A 17346-nucleotide genomic window follows, 5' to 3' on the forward strand; every position below is an offset into this window, starting at 1 on the left:
GGGGGGGGGGGGGGGGGGGGGGGGGGGGGGGGGGGGGGGGGGGGGGGCTGCATTCAGCGAGGCGGAGGATAAAATGTCCAGCTGCAAGAGGACTTAACTGATGCCATGATCATGTGAACCGCACCAAAACAAAGAATCCAGCTAGACTTTGGGCGACATTTCCACATTCACAGCAAAGCTCGCGGTTATGGCTGCAGATTGATTCATGCCGTCAGTCTGCCGCAATCGCTCAGCCATTACAGGTATTAAGGCTGTGTGCTCGCACAAAGAAACATGTCGCTTTGTGTACCCCGAGAATCGGATTCATTATCTGATAAATAAAGAGAAGCTCTGCAACAAAGAGACTTATCTCCAGACTCTCTGTTGTAATGCTGTGATGTGTGCCAGAGATAGGCCATTCTTTTCAGCTGATGCATGTTTTAGGGCTGGGGTATTCTAGAAAAGACCTGCTATACCGCCCTCTTAATTTGAGCCCTTTTAATAGGACGACATATAGAAATTTGTAGATAAATCCAAATGAGAAGCATCTTATATTTGCCTCAGAAATCACTCTGTTTGGTCAAACTAAATATCAAGCACTTTAATGGTGGCGCACATATAATTGCAGTTTGAATCTCACTAAAGAAAAAGACCAATACTCCTCTGCTCGGAATGGAGCCATGCTGCGATGTTGCCCCCCTGTGGATACTTTAACAACATACATTTTGAAGAAATGTCTCACATTGGGAACTGAATTGTTTCGACAGCACATGAATTGCTAAAACTTGGCTAATGGCCTTTTTTCCTTTCTCCAGATATGAAGCGTCCAAAGAGCCCCGACTGTCTGGACAGCAGCTGTCCTCCCAAGAGCCAGGAGGGACAGGAGGAGGACATGAAAGAGGACGATGAGGAGGAGAGGAAGGTGGCAGCAGTGCACAGGGCCAAGCGTGAGCGACGTCAAGGCAGCAGCAGTGCCACTATGTGCCGGGTGTGCAACATACAGCTGAACTCCAACGCCCAGGCCCAGATCCACTACAGAGGGAAGACGCACCAGAGGAGGCTGCGCCGACTGGCGAAGGCCGTCAGCGCAGGTAAGAATGCTCCGATGCTATTTTCTCTAGTTGATTTACTGTGGATTAGGAGAATTCTTTAGTTTAAGATTATGGCTCAAAAGCAGCGAGAACAGAACTTTACACTTTATTATTGCTTTGTAAATGTATCCTACTAGAGCTGTTGAGTACATCACATATCTTCTCAAATTATTACAGAGATTTCTTTAAAAAAAAAAGTATGCTCATTAGTTATACTTGCTACTTTATTAAATTAATCTATACCATATAATGCAGTACAGTACCACAGCTTTGCCCCATATTTTTACAGGCTTAAAGTGGCCAGTTTTTGTTAAAACTTTCCGTGAGGTGTTAATTCAACCACATGTTTATTACTGAGGTCGTAGTTAGTCGTGGTGTTGTGCTGGACTGTATTATATAAAAATAAGTTTCTGATATTCGTCCTCATGTTTGTAAATTGGGCCAAACATTAAAAACACTTATCAATATAATGCAGTAGGGACGTTGTAATCCGATCTCAAAGATCGGTATCGGGCCCGATCACAGCAAAACACTCACCATGAGATTGTTTATCTGTTATTCAACTCATTTATGTGAACTTGTTTTAGTACACACAGACACACAGCGGCGGAGAGCCGACAACGACCACATTCGCCACGCCGCTGCAGGTGGCAACAATAGCCCTGCGAGCAAAAAGCCCCAAAAAAGATAATTTATTCATGTAATCCGCACAAAATATGTTCGGACAACGACAAAAATAAACACTCAATGTAATACAGTTCATTCAGGTAACACACGCTGCACCGAAGCAACACTGGAGGACACTTTTAAAGGGAGAGTGAAAGAGAGTGACAGCAACAAGGCTAAAAAGATTTATTTCATATTTAATTTAGGACTGGACGTTATGAAGAAAATCTAAATCGATATTGCGACGATATGATAGGGTTTGATGCTCTCGTAAAATATTTACACAATGAGATTTTAATAAATAGTTTCTTACTTAGCCCTGTGGTTTATTTTTGAATCTGTAGCTTGCAATGCAGTTTAATTCTGTACTTCAAAAGTGAGTCATATTAAGATGGCGATCAAATGAGATTAAGTGTGAGCTTTAGCAGACAATCACCATTTTAATTGACATTTCAAGGCAAATTAAAACAACTTACCGAGACACATAGAGGCCAGGAACTCCCAATTGAATGGACATTTCGAAAACCACTGGTGTAACTAATAACAATAATAATGGTAATAAGCCACGCCAAGGAGACATCATGTGCAATACCAGTGCCCTGCTGGAGCATCTAAATGGAACAAAGCCACGTTCACAATTACACCTTTTCATGCATTGAAATGTCTGCTCTTGAGGATGTCAATTGTTGCTTGAATCCCAAATATTGTGATGTTTTGTAATAAAGCAGCTGAAAATGATAATTTACCAGTTATTGCTAGAGAGGAACAACATTGACCACCATTGTCTGAAAGACTCATAAACTGCCTCAAAATGACCATAGCTTTATCAACAACGCTTGCAGTCTGAACAAAACTGAACATTATGAACTTCTCCAAATTGCTATTTACTGCAGGGCCGCTGTACTGTCAGTGGTTCTGTTGTTTTTTCATCCGGAGTGTTTTAATCACTTTTTCCTCCATAAGAGGGTCTGTTTACAAGTGCTAGAAAAATGTCTCTTTGTTTTTCATTCTCATGCTTGTTTGTGCTGGAGTTTGATATGAAGTGCAGGTGCTGGGTCTGGCTTTTACACTGTTATCTGCTCCATAGACCGAAGGGTTTATGCAGCATTAAAAAAACAAAAAAAAGCAAAAATATACAATTTGGAGCCACCACAACCTGTCAGAAAAGCTTTGCTTCTTCTTAGCAGTGACTATGCAAGTTGTGCAAATACAGGCTCTTCAGCAGAAGTTGTGCTGTATAGTTCAACATGTAATAGTCTTGCAGCAGACCCCGAAACGTTACCCTGATACCTAACACACCTTGTTGAGTCAGAGAGTATACTAAAACACCTCGATCACGATCTTGTAATTGTTCACATTTGCAAACCCTGACGAGCTGTTGTGCATTCAGTATATTTACTCTTCCAGAAGAACCCCTCGCCATTTCCAAGCACTTTCTGCACACCTGTTTTGATGACGAGGGGCCATTAATCACCTTCCCTCACCACCACCTGTGTCACTCTGCCACAGTGACCCGCTTGATCAATCAACACTCAGACTGGCCAATGAGATGGCACTTTTTAATGTTGATCTATGAGGCTGTCTCTCTCTGTCGGCTTACCACACATATTTAGCTGTTCCAATCTAACACAGGGCATGAAATTGAATTAATACTTTATCCATTGTTTAATTTCTCCCTCACTTCAACCTCATTCTGTTATCATCAGAATGTTATTGACTATTTCTGTGTCAGATAATAGCTTTTGCAGATCATCATTCATACTTAAAAGTGTTAGACTGATCCAGAGCACAAGCCAATTTTGGCCTGTATTTATCCACCTTGTATTTTTGACTTTCTAGGGTCTTTGGTGCTCAAAGAGGCTTTTCTGTGAATGTTAACTTCTGTTCTAGCAGGTGACTAGAAGTGACTGGTGACACTCTATAGGGTGGTAGAACTCCCTATAGAGTGCTGCAGGGATGACATAGTTTTGCAGGCCAACCCTAGAAGTTAGCACTGCACCGGTTGTATCGACAAAAATGCCAGTTGGAAACAATAATTTGGAATATTGCGGAAAAAAGGCTCTGTGTTAACCTTATTTAACCAAAAAAGCTATTCAAAAAACCCATTGACTTTAAAGATGAGGAAACCTGGAGTGCAAAACCTAATTTACGGCTTTTATGACTCATTCCTGCAGCACTCTATAGTGTACTTATTACCAGTTTTTGGACACAGCCAAGATTTTTAGTGCCAGGGGAATTATCCATTCAAAATTGGGTGAAAATGTAAAAATCCAAAGCTATCCATCAGTTATGATGAAGATGGATTGTTTATCATTGGAGAGATCTTCTAGCTGGAGTTAGTTCATGCTGTTTGCTTAAATAAACCAAAAGTGAAGCCAACAGCAGAAAGAACAATGAGGTGCTAAACCATAGGTGGTTTATGTGTTGTATATTTATAAGGCAATTTCAATTCTGCTAATTGTTAGCATGCTAAAACATTACCCACAACAGAAGTGTTGCTTTGTCTCTGAGAATTGGATTTAGGTCATACTACAATTCACAAAAATCTGGATTTTTATATCCACATGACATCATCATGCAGGCGACATGCAGCTCTCTGCAGTGGCTTCCTCTGTGATGATAGACCTGACACAATTTATTTATCGTTATTACTCATGGTATTAAAATATATTCTCATTAGCTCGTTTGTACCCGTAATTTGATCGGATCTCTCTATATTTTACATATTTTTTATAGTCCGTATGCATAAAGACCGTTTCAAGTACACTTTATTTTGCCAATTTTCCCTTGTACAATCAACACAATGCATACTCAAAACCTGCATAATTTATGTAATTGGGTCACAGCTTATGTCTGATTGTGGATAGCTGTTGCCCATCATTTAGACTGCATTGGCATATTTATTTGACTGAAGAGATTTGTTATCTGGAGAACCATACGAGTGTCACAACAATCTGAGAAAGTGTGAATGTGACAGCAGGGAGCCATTTGTTCTCTCAGATAAAAATGATGCCCTTACAGACACATTTCTCTAAAACAAGGGGGGGGTGGATTGTTTAGGAAATACTTCCCTACTATAATAAACACTCTTTAATATGCAGAAACCTTTTTGACATTTTTTTTTTCCATTTTGGTGGAGGGCATTGCAAACATCCATTGTTCATTGTTCGTCATTGCATGCCTTTCACAATGCACCTGGGTTGAGAGATTAGACATCAACAGCATCAGCACCGACAGCGTTTAAACACCCGACCTGCTGCAGGCCACACATGTCAGAGCTATCTCATCCAATAATTGATAGTTAAGATGAGACTCACTCACGGGCAGCTTGTGTCGGTCCCTCAGGGTGAAGGGCCTCTCGTTTCCTCACGCGGGGGACGGATTGATTTCACACCGGCCGTGTTTGAACTGGTGAAATGAACCCTACAGTGTTTAACCCCTTTTGTTTGGGGTTGTTGTGAAATTGACAATACCACAGTCAAACAACTGCCGGTCCTAAAAATAGCCGTGAAATAGTTTTATGTGGAGCAAAAATGCAACTAGACCATAGGCAGAAAAATAGCCTGTAAATTATCCTTCTAAAGACAGAGACCGACTAATTTACAGTGTTCTGTACTCCTTTGTCATATTTGAACCTGCAACATATGTATTTTTAAAATATTATTATTAATATATATAATTGGCATATGAAAATGGCAGCCAGACATATCTTTTGCTAAACCTTGAGAATAAATAGGACACACAAATGGCATGTTTTAAAACAATGTCTCGCACGCCATTCTCTCAATTCAGTCTGTGCCGCGATGAAACCAGCCTAATAATACCCGGTCCCTCCCCACAGCTGAACTAGCATTGCCTTTATTTAGTCGCATGAAGTGATTGCTAAAATGAAAAGCGATTTTAATAGGCTGCTTTTCACTGGGGGCCTTTTTGAAAAGAGATCGGACCGGAGCAGTTTCCCTTTCCTGCACTTAGCACTAAGCTGCTGAACCACTGGAGTCGTTTCAGTTCAGAAGTTACGGTTTTCAACTTTTCTGTATGATGTGTGTTTGTGTAGAGGTACAGGCACATAGTGGGCACCAGATGTTAAGTGCATTTAAGTTAAATTTGCTCAATTCAGCGTGCAGCTAAAGATAATGGCCCCTTTCAGAGATGCACACCTTTATGTTAATCTAATGGCAATCTGTTGGTTTAAAAAAAGAACAAAAAACATTTGCCCTTAATTTCTGCGTTTACCTTCGAGTCCCAGGAAATGGCCAATCTCAATGTCACGCCTACAACACTGTCCTAAAGACGGCACTGCTCACAATGCTGGGTGCTGTTTTACGGGGGTATTTATGCTGCCTGGGAGGAGGTACAACCTTAAAGGATAAAGTCAGGGAACAAAAGGTTATTGTGCGCAGTTAACACCACAGATTACATGACTGTAACATCATTGCCAGCAGGCTTACCCTGCAAGATATGCACTGATATGTATCTTTGGCTATTTTTAGGAGTGTATATATACGCGCTGTGCACGCACCACTAAGTTTCAGCGTATAATGTGACTGTACTTGGAGTTCCAGTCTTCTTCCATTTGATTTTGTCAAATTTAGACTGTTCAAACACGCATCCTAAATCAAACCTGAAAATGATGTCCGTGAGAGAGGTGACCTGCAACAGTTCCTGCACCCTTTATAACAATCTTCCCACTGAAAGGGAACATTTAGCCTTTCTTCTTTCTGGAACAAAGCTTCCCCTCACTAATGGAACATCTATACATTTCTCAAGAGCTCCACTGCAGACTTACTTTGCGTAATGCTTTTTATTCCTTCTCCTGTATACCAACATACAGTAAATACATGCTGAAACATACTGTGTGAGCTTTGAAATAGGACATTTATCAGCTGGAGGTTTTTTGCTGCTTGGCCTCATTTCATACAGCAAAGTCTGCTGAGCAAAAAGCAGCCATTTTTAAGACGTCACTTAATTTGTCATCGATGGACATTCTGCACAGACTGAAGGTCTGCAGGAAGGAGTGGAGCTGGAGACGGAGAGACAGAATAAAGGGGGGGGGGTGTAGGCTTGCTCGACATTTCCCAGTATTTTGACTTAGCTGTTGCCATTGATGGCACCAAAACCCTCAGGGACTGGATGTGTCATCTACAGGTCAGTGAAAGTCTGAGAAATTACCCAGAGAGCTAAAATCTGAATTCTAGACCCAAATAAAACATATAAAAAGTTCCTTTTTGGTATTTTAGGTGGCAGTGCCTGTGAGTTGTGTTTGTGAGAAGAATATCCTGCATATGAAGCAAAATCTGAATATTGGAGTCATCTTTGTAGTAAAATAGCCACTTTTCGAGATAAGTCTGTCTTTAATTTCTTAGGAATAGTAGTGGTGTAGTACAAAAACTATACGCATGTATGCAATGGGCTGCGATACTGTTATAATACAGAAAAAAAAAGTTTTGGGAGGGGAATTGGATTTAGAGCAAAAAGGCTTTGTAAATCATCTCCCTCTGAGTTTCTGTCTCCCTTTACCAAGTCAGTGATTTCCATAAGTAACGCGGCATGTCAATCAAACACACCTACAGAGTCCATATAGGTAAATAGAAGTATGCATGTTTAGTAAGTCCACAGCTAGATGAAGGCATGCAGTGTGTAGCCGACACGCAATCGTTCTGCTCGAGGCCGTCTCCCTGCACAAGCATTTGAATGCAGCCGGCTGAAATCAAGTGTATAACTGTCAGGATTCGTCAGTGTTGTGCTTCCACACCACACGTATTCAAGTGGACAAGGAGCCAGCAAGGAGCGCACAGGGCAGACACAAGCAGCGTGTGTGTGCGTGTGTTTGTCTGTGTGTGTGTGTGTGTGTGTGTGCCAATGTGTGTGTTGACGACACTTGTATATGACATTTGAGGATAGGGTTTCAGGGCACAGTCTATGAGAATAATTGTGTTTATTTGAGGTGATTATAGTGACGGTGGAATGAATAACAATGCATTGAGGGCCTGACCTCCCCAGCGGTGCGTTCAAGTCTCCGTGTTGCCTTTACAAATATCCAACTATGTGCTTCTGGAATGAGTCGAGTTCTCGGATGCAGGGAAACTATCCTCTTCTTCAGCAATTAAAAGCAGTAAGCAGTGAATCTTAAGGTTAATTCATACTTTTGATATTTAGGAACATAACAACAGAAAACTGGTCACAAACTCTAAGAAGTTCTCCGATCCTTTACTCAGTTAAATTTGTACTTTATGCCACGAGAGCACCCCCATGCATATTTAATCTTAATCTGCATATATCACACAAAAGAGTTTGATATTCACCGCAGAATCAAACTCTGCTCTGCAGTGTGTCAATACAGTAATCATCCAAAGATCAGTCCGCAAAATGAGCGAGCTATTAGGTGAACAATAATCTCTCCCACCTGCTCATTAAAATAAACACTCTGATGGAGTTGCACGCTGTCGGTTGCTTGATCTCAAATAGTTTTAAATTAGCGTTGAGTGGGGAACAAGCTGTCCTATCAATATGTTAAGCTACAATTTATATTTTTGTAACTCGTTACAGAGTGATAACCCTCTTTTGCATGGAAGCATTGGAAGATTGACATCTACTGATAATGTATCTAAAAGATGGATGCAAATGAGTTATGCTTTCATTATAAGAAAGATAATATATTTGCATGGCTACACCTTATTTTTTTCAAATGAATTACTTTTTGCAATATACTGTCCATCATGGATGGCAAATATACATAATTCCTGGTTAAAGACGAATATAATTCTTTCAATATTATGAATGTGTGATTTCTGTGTGTTGCATGAGTGGTGAGACATAACTGCCCTCACTATTAGCGACCCTATACTTTACCATTAGATACTTGTGTGGTATAAGTAGCCTAACTGAACTTGATGCAACAAATCACAGTTTAAGAATAAATAGCAAAATAGAATACATCTTTAAACCATTAATAATGCTTCATTAGAGATTAATGCAGTTTTCCAACAAGTTAATTTAAGGATAAATTCAGCGTTTCACTCAGTAGAGCACTGATGTTAACCACATCTTTAAGGCAGACGAGCATTATCTGGAAAACATCACGTTCCTTCACTTTACGTGGAGCTAAAATAACATTGAATTATGTTAAATCTTGTTCACTGAATGAGAAACCTTAGATTAGATTAAAATGTTGCCCAACTGTTTGCTGACTCTTCTCTACTTGTGCTACTGTTACACATCAGAACGCAACATTTGAGCCATTTCAGCCACTCATGTGATTATCATCAGAAATGACATGTAAAAATGTTTGAATGAGAAACTGGGGTTGAAATTAAATGACTAGCAGTAGCGGGTTAACTTTCACAACACAAAAACTCGAGCAAATAAAATATTACTCCACTGCTTACTTTGGCTGAACCCTAATCAAATGCTGTTTAATTATGATGGTGATTATATATCATTTACACTGAAGCGTTGGTGGCAAAAATAATGACTATGTGCTGCATGATTGACTCAGGTATTTTGATTGAAAGCTCTGCACACTCAACCTATTGGAAATGTAAACAGGAGCGTAGAAATAATGTATTCTAATCAAGTACGAGCTTGCAATCAGTCAGCACAAAGACCAGACTGCAGTATCTGATGTAAGCGTATAAGGTGTATCATTTGGATGTGGTTTGAAAGCTTTTAAATGTTTTAGCGTTGTGCCCATGATGTTGATAACTTTGGGGAACAACGTAGCACAGCTGCAATTTTAAGCAGAACAGAAACCGATAAACTGATAAATGACGCCTATTGTTGTCAAGTAATGGCAGGAAGGAAATTACATTTGAATGTCCTAAAGGAAGCATGCAGGTGTGAACCCTGAATAGAAATTGGTGCTGGGAAGAAGAAGAATGGGGAGAGAGGTGGGATGTTCATGTTGTTGATAGCCAGTCCCATGCCAGCGATCTCTCTTTCTCTCTCTCTCTCGCTCTCTCTCTCTCTCTCCCCCCCCTCTTCCTCACTCACTCTCTGTTACATACTGATGCACACAGAAGAATACACACTTGCTCTACAGACTCTCACCATCCCACTCACAGCCTCTTTTCCTTCTCCGCTGTTTCTCAATCCGCCCCGCTGCCGTTTCTCTCCTTCGTCTCATTAAGGGCGGCGTGATCAGCGGAGCGCGAGGCTTTTTAATTGAAGCACATATGTGTGTTCGTTCTTTAGCTGCGGCAGTTTGGCTCACGGCCAAAAGATGTGTGGTTGACCGAGAAAGGAGCTCAACTCAGTCAGAGAATCAAAGGGGAGGACAGATAGACGGAGAAGGTTATCTGCGAGGAGGCACTTTTTTGGGGGGTTTTGTTTTTTGCTCAACTTCTCTGATGGGAGATAAACTGGCAGCAGGCGCTTAAGTCAAATACAGAAGAAAGTGGCGAGCAGAGGAATCAGAAAACACGTGGAGATGGTGTTCGGTAAGACCATTTGTTTACTCTTATGATATGTGTCAGTACCACTTATTCATGGGAATACAATAGTCTAACAAGTAGCTGAGGTTTTATCCGTCTTGATGTGTTGTTTTTGTGCATCGATCTGCGTAAATGCATGCGAGTGCTCCCCCGTCAATGTGTGGCTTACAACAGTGTCTTCACATCGTTGCTCAAGGGCAGGCTCAGTCTCCTGCCTATACCATCTGCCCTCATTCAGTCCCTCTGCATCCACAATGAGTCCCTCGCCTGTTTGTTTTTCTAATTGACCCCCTTTTGATGAAGCCAAGTGTGGAGTTCAGACCAATACAACACGGTGGCTCCCAGATGTGTCGAGTCATTTTAAAGCCACACAAGAGCCGCGTTGATATCACTGCGCAGATTGCTGGCAATTATGTCTTTGCCTCCCAAGGGAAATATGCCCAGATTAGCTTGCATAATTGGAACCTGTTAAAGATAAAGGCAGTGTGGGGATTTTTCTTTTTCTTTTTTTCTGCAAAGGAGCAATATGCTGTTTGCATTCAGAGTTTTTTAAATTCAGAACTACTTTAACCACATTTATTTTCCCAGCACACGTTGGTACATCACCAGTTCATAGTTTGACCTCTAGATAAGTGGATGCAAATGAAAGAGTAAACAAGAGTTCAATATGGATGTGTGGTAGATATGGTAGAACTGAGATGAATAATCAGCAATCTATTTTGATAATCTATTAATCATTTCAGTCACTTTTAAAGCCAAAACACTAAAGGTAGCAGATGTTCTGCCTGTATATGTTTTATATCGCTTACAATTGATTGTCTGAGGGGTTTGGACTGTTGATTGGACATAACAATTTAAACATTTCACCCTGGCTGTGATGCGTTGTGATGGGCAGTTGTCAATATTTTATAAAGAAAACAATTGATCAAGAAAATAATAAGCAGATTAATCCGTAGTGAAATCAATTGTTATTTGCAGCCTTAGACAAAGGTTTGTGTTTTTCATTTTGGATGAACACTGAGGCAGACATTATTGTAGTCATTACATGATGAGGATGAGAAAGAAGTGCCATTTCCCATCTCATAGAGTTAACATATGGCGCAGGTTTAAATTATGTGTATACATTATATACTTCAGTGGCTTATGGACACATACACACTGCGCCGTGTGTGCCTGGATAGAAACTACTAAGAAGTGTCTCTGTGTGCCAGCTCTAGATGCGTTCTTTAAATGGCAGATTAGAGAGATCAAAGGGAAACAGTTGGAGAGGAGATAACTGTAGCGTATTGCCTGGTGGCCATGCTGCAGCTGTCCCCACCCCTCCACCCCTCGTCAAGAGCTGCGTTTGGAGGCTGCAGTGACGGCATATGTATAGAAATCTTATTCTCTGTTCAGTATAACATGCAAGAGATTTAATGATGTGTAAAAATCCTAGAATAACATTTATTCCTCAGCTTTGAGATTGATATTTTTCTATTCTTTTGTTGATAGCTCGTCGACATAAAATGCTATGTAGCGCAGCAGAGATTACATTAGAGTAATAACACATATTACGAGATCTGTTTCCATGGACAATACCACGTGATGCACATATAGAACGACACTGTGATTAGTTTAGGTAATTGCGTGTTCACAATTGGAAATGAACTGCGTCCGGTGGTGTGAGCGTTACGTGGTTGGTTCGAGTCTGGCCGTAGATCGAAATGTTTATTTAGCTCTTTTAAAAAATATAATATTCCAAAACGCAATAGAAAACGTGAAAAAGAGAACTAGTAAGATGAAGCTAAGCAGGGATTACAACAAGACACAAGACAGTTAATGCATAAACATTTGGTAGAAAAATGTAAAACAATTTATTAAAAATAGACTCGATAAAATATTCAGGACCGAACAATAAAACGGGTTAAAAGTGAATTTTCAACAAAGATGTATAACATAACCAAATGCATTCATTATGACATTGTAAAATAATTTATTCCAGTATTTGGGGCACGTTGTCCTTTCCCTTTCAGTTGACTCATCAGCCCACTGTTCCCCCTCCTGTTGCCCTCTACTGTCAACTAACAAATGCTGTAAAATGTTAACATGTTAATTTAAAAGAGAAATACTGAAAATGGGTTGTGATTATAATGAATATATAATCACAATGTGTGACACAGGCTGGCTTGAGTTGTGACATCTAACCTCTTTAGTCCCTTTTTAAAAGAGTCAAACAAAAGTCTAAACTTGACTAAAATCCTATTTGTGTTTGTGCAAAGCCCTACTGTGCATTTTCATAATAAAATGCATTCTACCACCAACACACATACAAAATATTTATTATATATCAGAGGTTAAAAACACCACAGAATTGCTTTAAATTGCAAAAAAATAATAGTTGTATGAAATAACCTAATGGAGCTGAACATGAAGCTGTTTAAATGATTATCTTATTTGATTGCACATGAAGTATAATAAAGTTAATTCTAAGTAAAAAAAACTAGACCGTGTTGAATTTCCATCATCGGGACAATCATTACAATCATGTGAGTGATTTGGAAAAGCTGTCTGCAGTTTATTTAGTTTGATTGCTAGTTTTTCCACTTAAAAGGATTCAACAAAATGTAAAGTGATTTCCGTATATGTCTTCGTGCCATTTTAAGTTTTTTAAGCATATTTTGATGATTATCGGAATAATATTGTAAACCGCAATTATTTTGGCCAGGACAATCGTGACAGGAGATCTTCATATCGCCCCATGCCTACCTACAACTCTGTGTTCTGTGGGGATGGAGAGAGAAAGAAAAAACAAGTCCTTATTTTTGTTATAATATGATGAAGATATTCAACATGTTTGACGAGACAGAAGTTCATTAGTCAGTTTGGTGGGACCATTAATTTTCCTGATGGGGCTCAAATTCACTATCCAGCAGCGTTAATGACTCATTATTCTAATCATGGGATAATGAGTATATAGCACAGTATGGTTTTAATTGCAATAGTGATGGTGCAGATTATCATAGAGGACAAATTTAATTAGGCTACTGTACTCTGACTTGGTGCCTTGTGTCGTTGAACGCTTTTTTTATTTATTTGTGCCACAACAGTATCTAAAACACCTGTCATTAGTGCCTGTGGAGCCAAGTTTGCAAGTCAAGTGCATATTAAGTATGATACGCCGACATTGTGTCTGTGGCAATAACACAAATCACACAAACTGTCTGATTGTTACAGAATCCATATTGAGAAAATGCTTAATTTTCTGATTTGGATCTGTCCAGTAAAAAGTGCATAATATGAGATTGGGAGCATTTTGATTGCCTCTCAGCGGCTCTCGACATGGCGATGGCTGAGCAGGTGGCATGTAACTAACAGTACAACCTACAGCAAACGTGCTGAAACAGCTAACAGTGTTTACCTGACGGGGAACTGGAGGGTGTGTGCTATGCTTCTGTGTTTAGGACAGATAGTGGCATTATTGAGTTTTAAAACATCACAAGATGAAGATTCATGGAACGATTTTCTCTTCAAAATCATATCAAACTTCTAGTTGTACATGTACACATTTTTCCAAATGTGCCCTGGGAATGGAGCTGCATGCCAAGACCAACTACATTATTATTTAATGGTTTAGACACATGCCATGAATTTCATGGTTTTTGCCAAGAGCTCATGCAGCCTGAAGATATCTGGTAACCAGGACTGTGACGGTGATCTCAGGGGTCTGTAGAGGCCATGTGGGACTGTCTGTTGGGCACACAGAGAAGACACTGAATGGTTATTTCAGTGCATTACAGATTAAATCAGATGCTGTGTGGCTTCAATGATTCAAGTAAAATGAGATTTCTTTATTTTTACAAAGGATAATGCCTGAATTAAAAAAGCACATTAAACCCTGCAACACCAGCAAGATCTGTAAGGTCTGAGAGAACCATACAGAATGGTGGAGATGAAGAGAAGAGAATTAGGATTGGGCAAATTGATTTAAACTTGTTTTTTTTTCATCAGATTTAACTCAAAGACCCTAGGCCTGCTAATTAAATGATATTTCTGGGTTTGCAATATTAAAACATTTTGCATTAATAAAACAGAAACACTTGTAAATTAGCTGTACAACAGTTCAGCAGCTCATCAACCAAACTAATGGCTATGTGAACAAACCCTTAAGGGCGTTCAGATAGAAAGCAAAGCAAATTGTCACCTTGCATCATCTGCGTAAATTTGATCGCTGGACAAATTTAACCCTAACCCTACCTCACTCACCAATTGTGCTATATAGATAGCAATATTGTATTTTGTCTTGGTGTTTATTATTGCAGTAGCAATCATTTAACACACCACCACAAACCCTACAATCTGACATTGTAATAGTCGCATAGTACATGGAGGGATCGCTGCTCCCCAATGTCGGTCTGGAGGAAGATATTTCCACAATGTCTGGTCAGATTGTCGTGAGATTTAGTGTGAATATTTTCACTTAACTCTGAAGATTATTTTAGTGGCATCCTGACGTTTTGTCTAGAACCATAATTTGTTCGCTGTGGGTATTTATGGTCCATCGAGGATGAATGTTTTGATGTTTTTGATGACCTTTATTCTTTTCGAGTCACACTCACGCCTAAAATTGTACACGGTCACAATCTGAGCACATTCAAGTTCCAGGAAGAATAACATGAAAAGTGAATCTATACCATTTTTAGACTGTTAGTCGTACTGTATCACATCTCTGGTTGGTTTTCATTTTGCACTTACCTGACAAAGTCTAGTGTCATTTGCCAAATGAAAGGGTATCCAGTTCCACTACAAAACTAAACAGTCAGTCTAACTGGGATCCAGTACACAGGGGCAAAATGAGAATTTGTTGTGTGTATTTTATGTGTCACCACCATTGGGTAATGGACTCTCGAGGACACTGATGCTCCTTCCATGTCCTTCAAACAGAAGTTGTTAGCCTGTGGCTCGGCCTCAGTCTGAATCCCGCTGGTCTGCATAAACTGTGAGGTTACTCAAAATCATTCCTTAGATGTGTAAAAACCAAGACTATTTCTAACTTTTGAAGTTGGCTTTGCAGTATGTCTACTTCCTGCTGGTTGCCGTACATGAACGGCTGCTGACAGAGGAGAATTAATCTCTCTTTGGAGTGATGACAAACGATTGAGGTCAATTGTTACAGAAACTCTTAAATAGCTCAAATGTTGCACATACTTCAATTTAAGATACACGCGAGCATGCACGCTCACACGCAGTCACGCACTCAAACTACACACTGTCAGCAAAATGCATTCACGTTTTGGCATTTGCTGAAATGCTGACTTGAATGAAAATATTGAGCTTCCCAATCCGGCGACGTGTCTTGAAAATCAAGCAGAAAATGCAAAACCTGCTGAAATATGCAGCTGTTAGGAGACATGACATTGCCCAAAAATACAAATTCAAGTGCTCTCTATTAGGATTCCTGCAATACACTGTCAAGATGTGTGCATGATTAGATTAGCTGCAGTGAAGCATGTACGATTTAAGTTGAGGGTTGATGTTTCTTTCAGCCCTGACCTTTTTCTTAAGACGCGTGTTTTACCCAACATGATGCTATGAGTAGGATATGTTTCAAAGATCATTACATTTCAGCCACTGAAATACAGTATGTTGCTTATTAAAAAGTTTTTTAACCCTGTGAAATGGGTCTTAAACCTGAACTTGATGGCTATATCATGCTACAACGCTGTGGCTGAAGTTAATGAGTCCTACAAAATAAATTTGCAAACATAATTCAGTTTTTTTTCCAATAAGTATGTTTTAATTTTTCGGATAGCATCCAAGACTGGTACTAACGTTACACATTGGATATGCAATTGTGAACAGGGCTTTTTTTTAACATAACCTGTAACCCTACAAAGTCACGTAGTTAGTTAATGATAAGCTAACACGCTGCCTTACCGCTAGGTAAGAGTGAAAGTATTTTCAAACCCCCAAACGAGGACCCTTAAGTGTCCCACACGTTCATGCACACACGCATAAGCATTTTCATCATGATTGGAGACATTTATTGAAACGCTTAGTATGTCAGAGCTTGTAAAATGCCAATCGTAGATTTTTCGAACAAGAAAAAGAAGGTCCCCTCCTGAGCTGCATGTGTTAGATGGCGGTCACTGGCGTTTGCCCTGCTGAAGTTGGTCGCAACAGTGCCACTTCCCGGTTGTAACCTTTGCTTATGTTTGGCTGTCTTAATATGATCTTTTATATCAGCATTTCCATCATGGGCGACCGAAAATGTAGCGTGTGCAGAATGCAGCATTTTTGTTGAAGGAAAGTGTAAAGGCGGAGTCGACGCACGCTAGGTTGCTTACTAGGTATTAAGCTAGTTAGCCTGACATGCTAACAATTGCCGCTCACATGAGAGTAGATAAAGGCACTGTTCAAGCCAGTCTTTGCACTATTGCTCTTGTGTTTTTATGATTGGAAGGGCTAAAAAAGACACAATTCTCTAAACTTTTTAAATGCTGAATGCCACTTTACTATAACCCCATGCATGCGCTGATGCTAGCTTGTATTCTTCATTGTATCCCTGATAACCATCTTTTCAGTTGCACCAGTTAGCAGAGATCCTGTGTTTCTCAGCTCTGAAGTCAAGCCGCCAATGTACGATGCTTCAATCTACCTCCACTATGCCGACAGCCAGTGACGAGCATCCAGACAGAAAGCTGCTAATTACTAAGTTCATGGGGCGGATAAAGCGGCAACAGAATTTAAATATCAATAAGTATGTGCAGCACATCTGCTGACTGCTGTTCAGCAGGTCTGATTAGACTCAGTCTTATCTCAATTCAAGCAGATGGAGGCAGTTTGTTTTAAGTGCGCTTGATAAAGACACACAGAACGTTATGGAAGGGCAGAGGGTCGGTAAAGGAAAGAAAACGCAACAAACCCTGCTCTATATGAGCTGCACTGATAATACATTCACGCTCATTTCCCAGCAGATCGACCTTATCTCCTCGTGTTTGTTTGTCCCTTATGTCCACAGAATCTAAAAGTACATCACGTGCATTCAATTTGAATTTGGTGTTTACCTGTTTTTCAAAAGACAATGTCTTCTCAACATAAAGAAGATACGTAAATGGATGCTCATAGTGAGAGTAACTCAAATCATGCATCACTAGACCATACCAAATATATTACTTTCCTAATGTACCAGACAGGGCACT

General features: G+C 40.0%; 1 protein-coding gene across 3 annotated transcripts in view; it reads left to right on the forward strand.

The window, feature by feature from the left end:
• The window catches only part of LOC116381187 (zinc finger protein 385C-like), a 53412-nt gene that overhangs the window by 19592 nt on the left and 16474 nt on the right, over nucleotides 1-17346 (forward strand). For 2 of the 3 annotated variants that reach the window (XM_031843109.1, XM_031843110.1), the window contains exon 2: nucleotides 795-1070. In XM_031843109.1, coding sequence (XP_031698969.1) covers nucleotides 795-1070 — 276 coding nt within the window. Of the gene's footprint in view, nucleotides 1-794; nucleotides 1071-9698; nucleotides 10175-17346 lie in introns of those variants that run through there. The other variant, XM_031843111.1, reaches the window with a different exon arrangement.

The sequence above is a fragment of the Anarrhichthys ocellatus genome, unplaced genomic scaffold (genome assembly GCF_004355925.1).
Source record: "Anarrhichthys ocellatus isolate YVR2014 unplaced genomic scaffold, GSC_Weel_1.0 scaffold4, whole genome shotgun sequence".
Lineage (NCBI taxonomy): Eukaryota > Metazoa > Chordata > Actinopteri > Perciformes > Anarhichadidae > Anarrhichthys > Anarrhichthys ocellatus.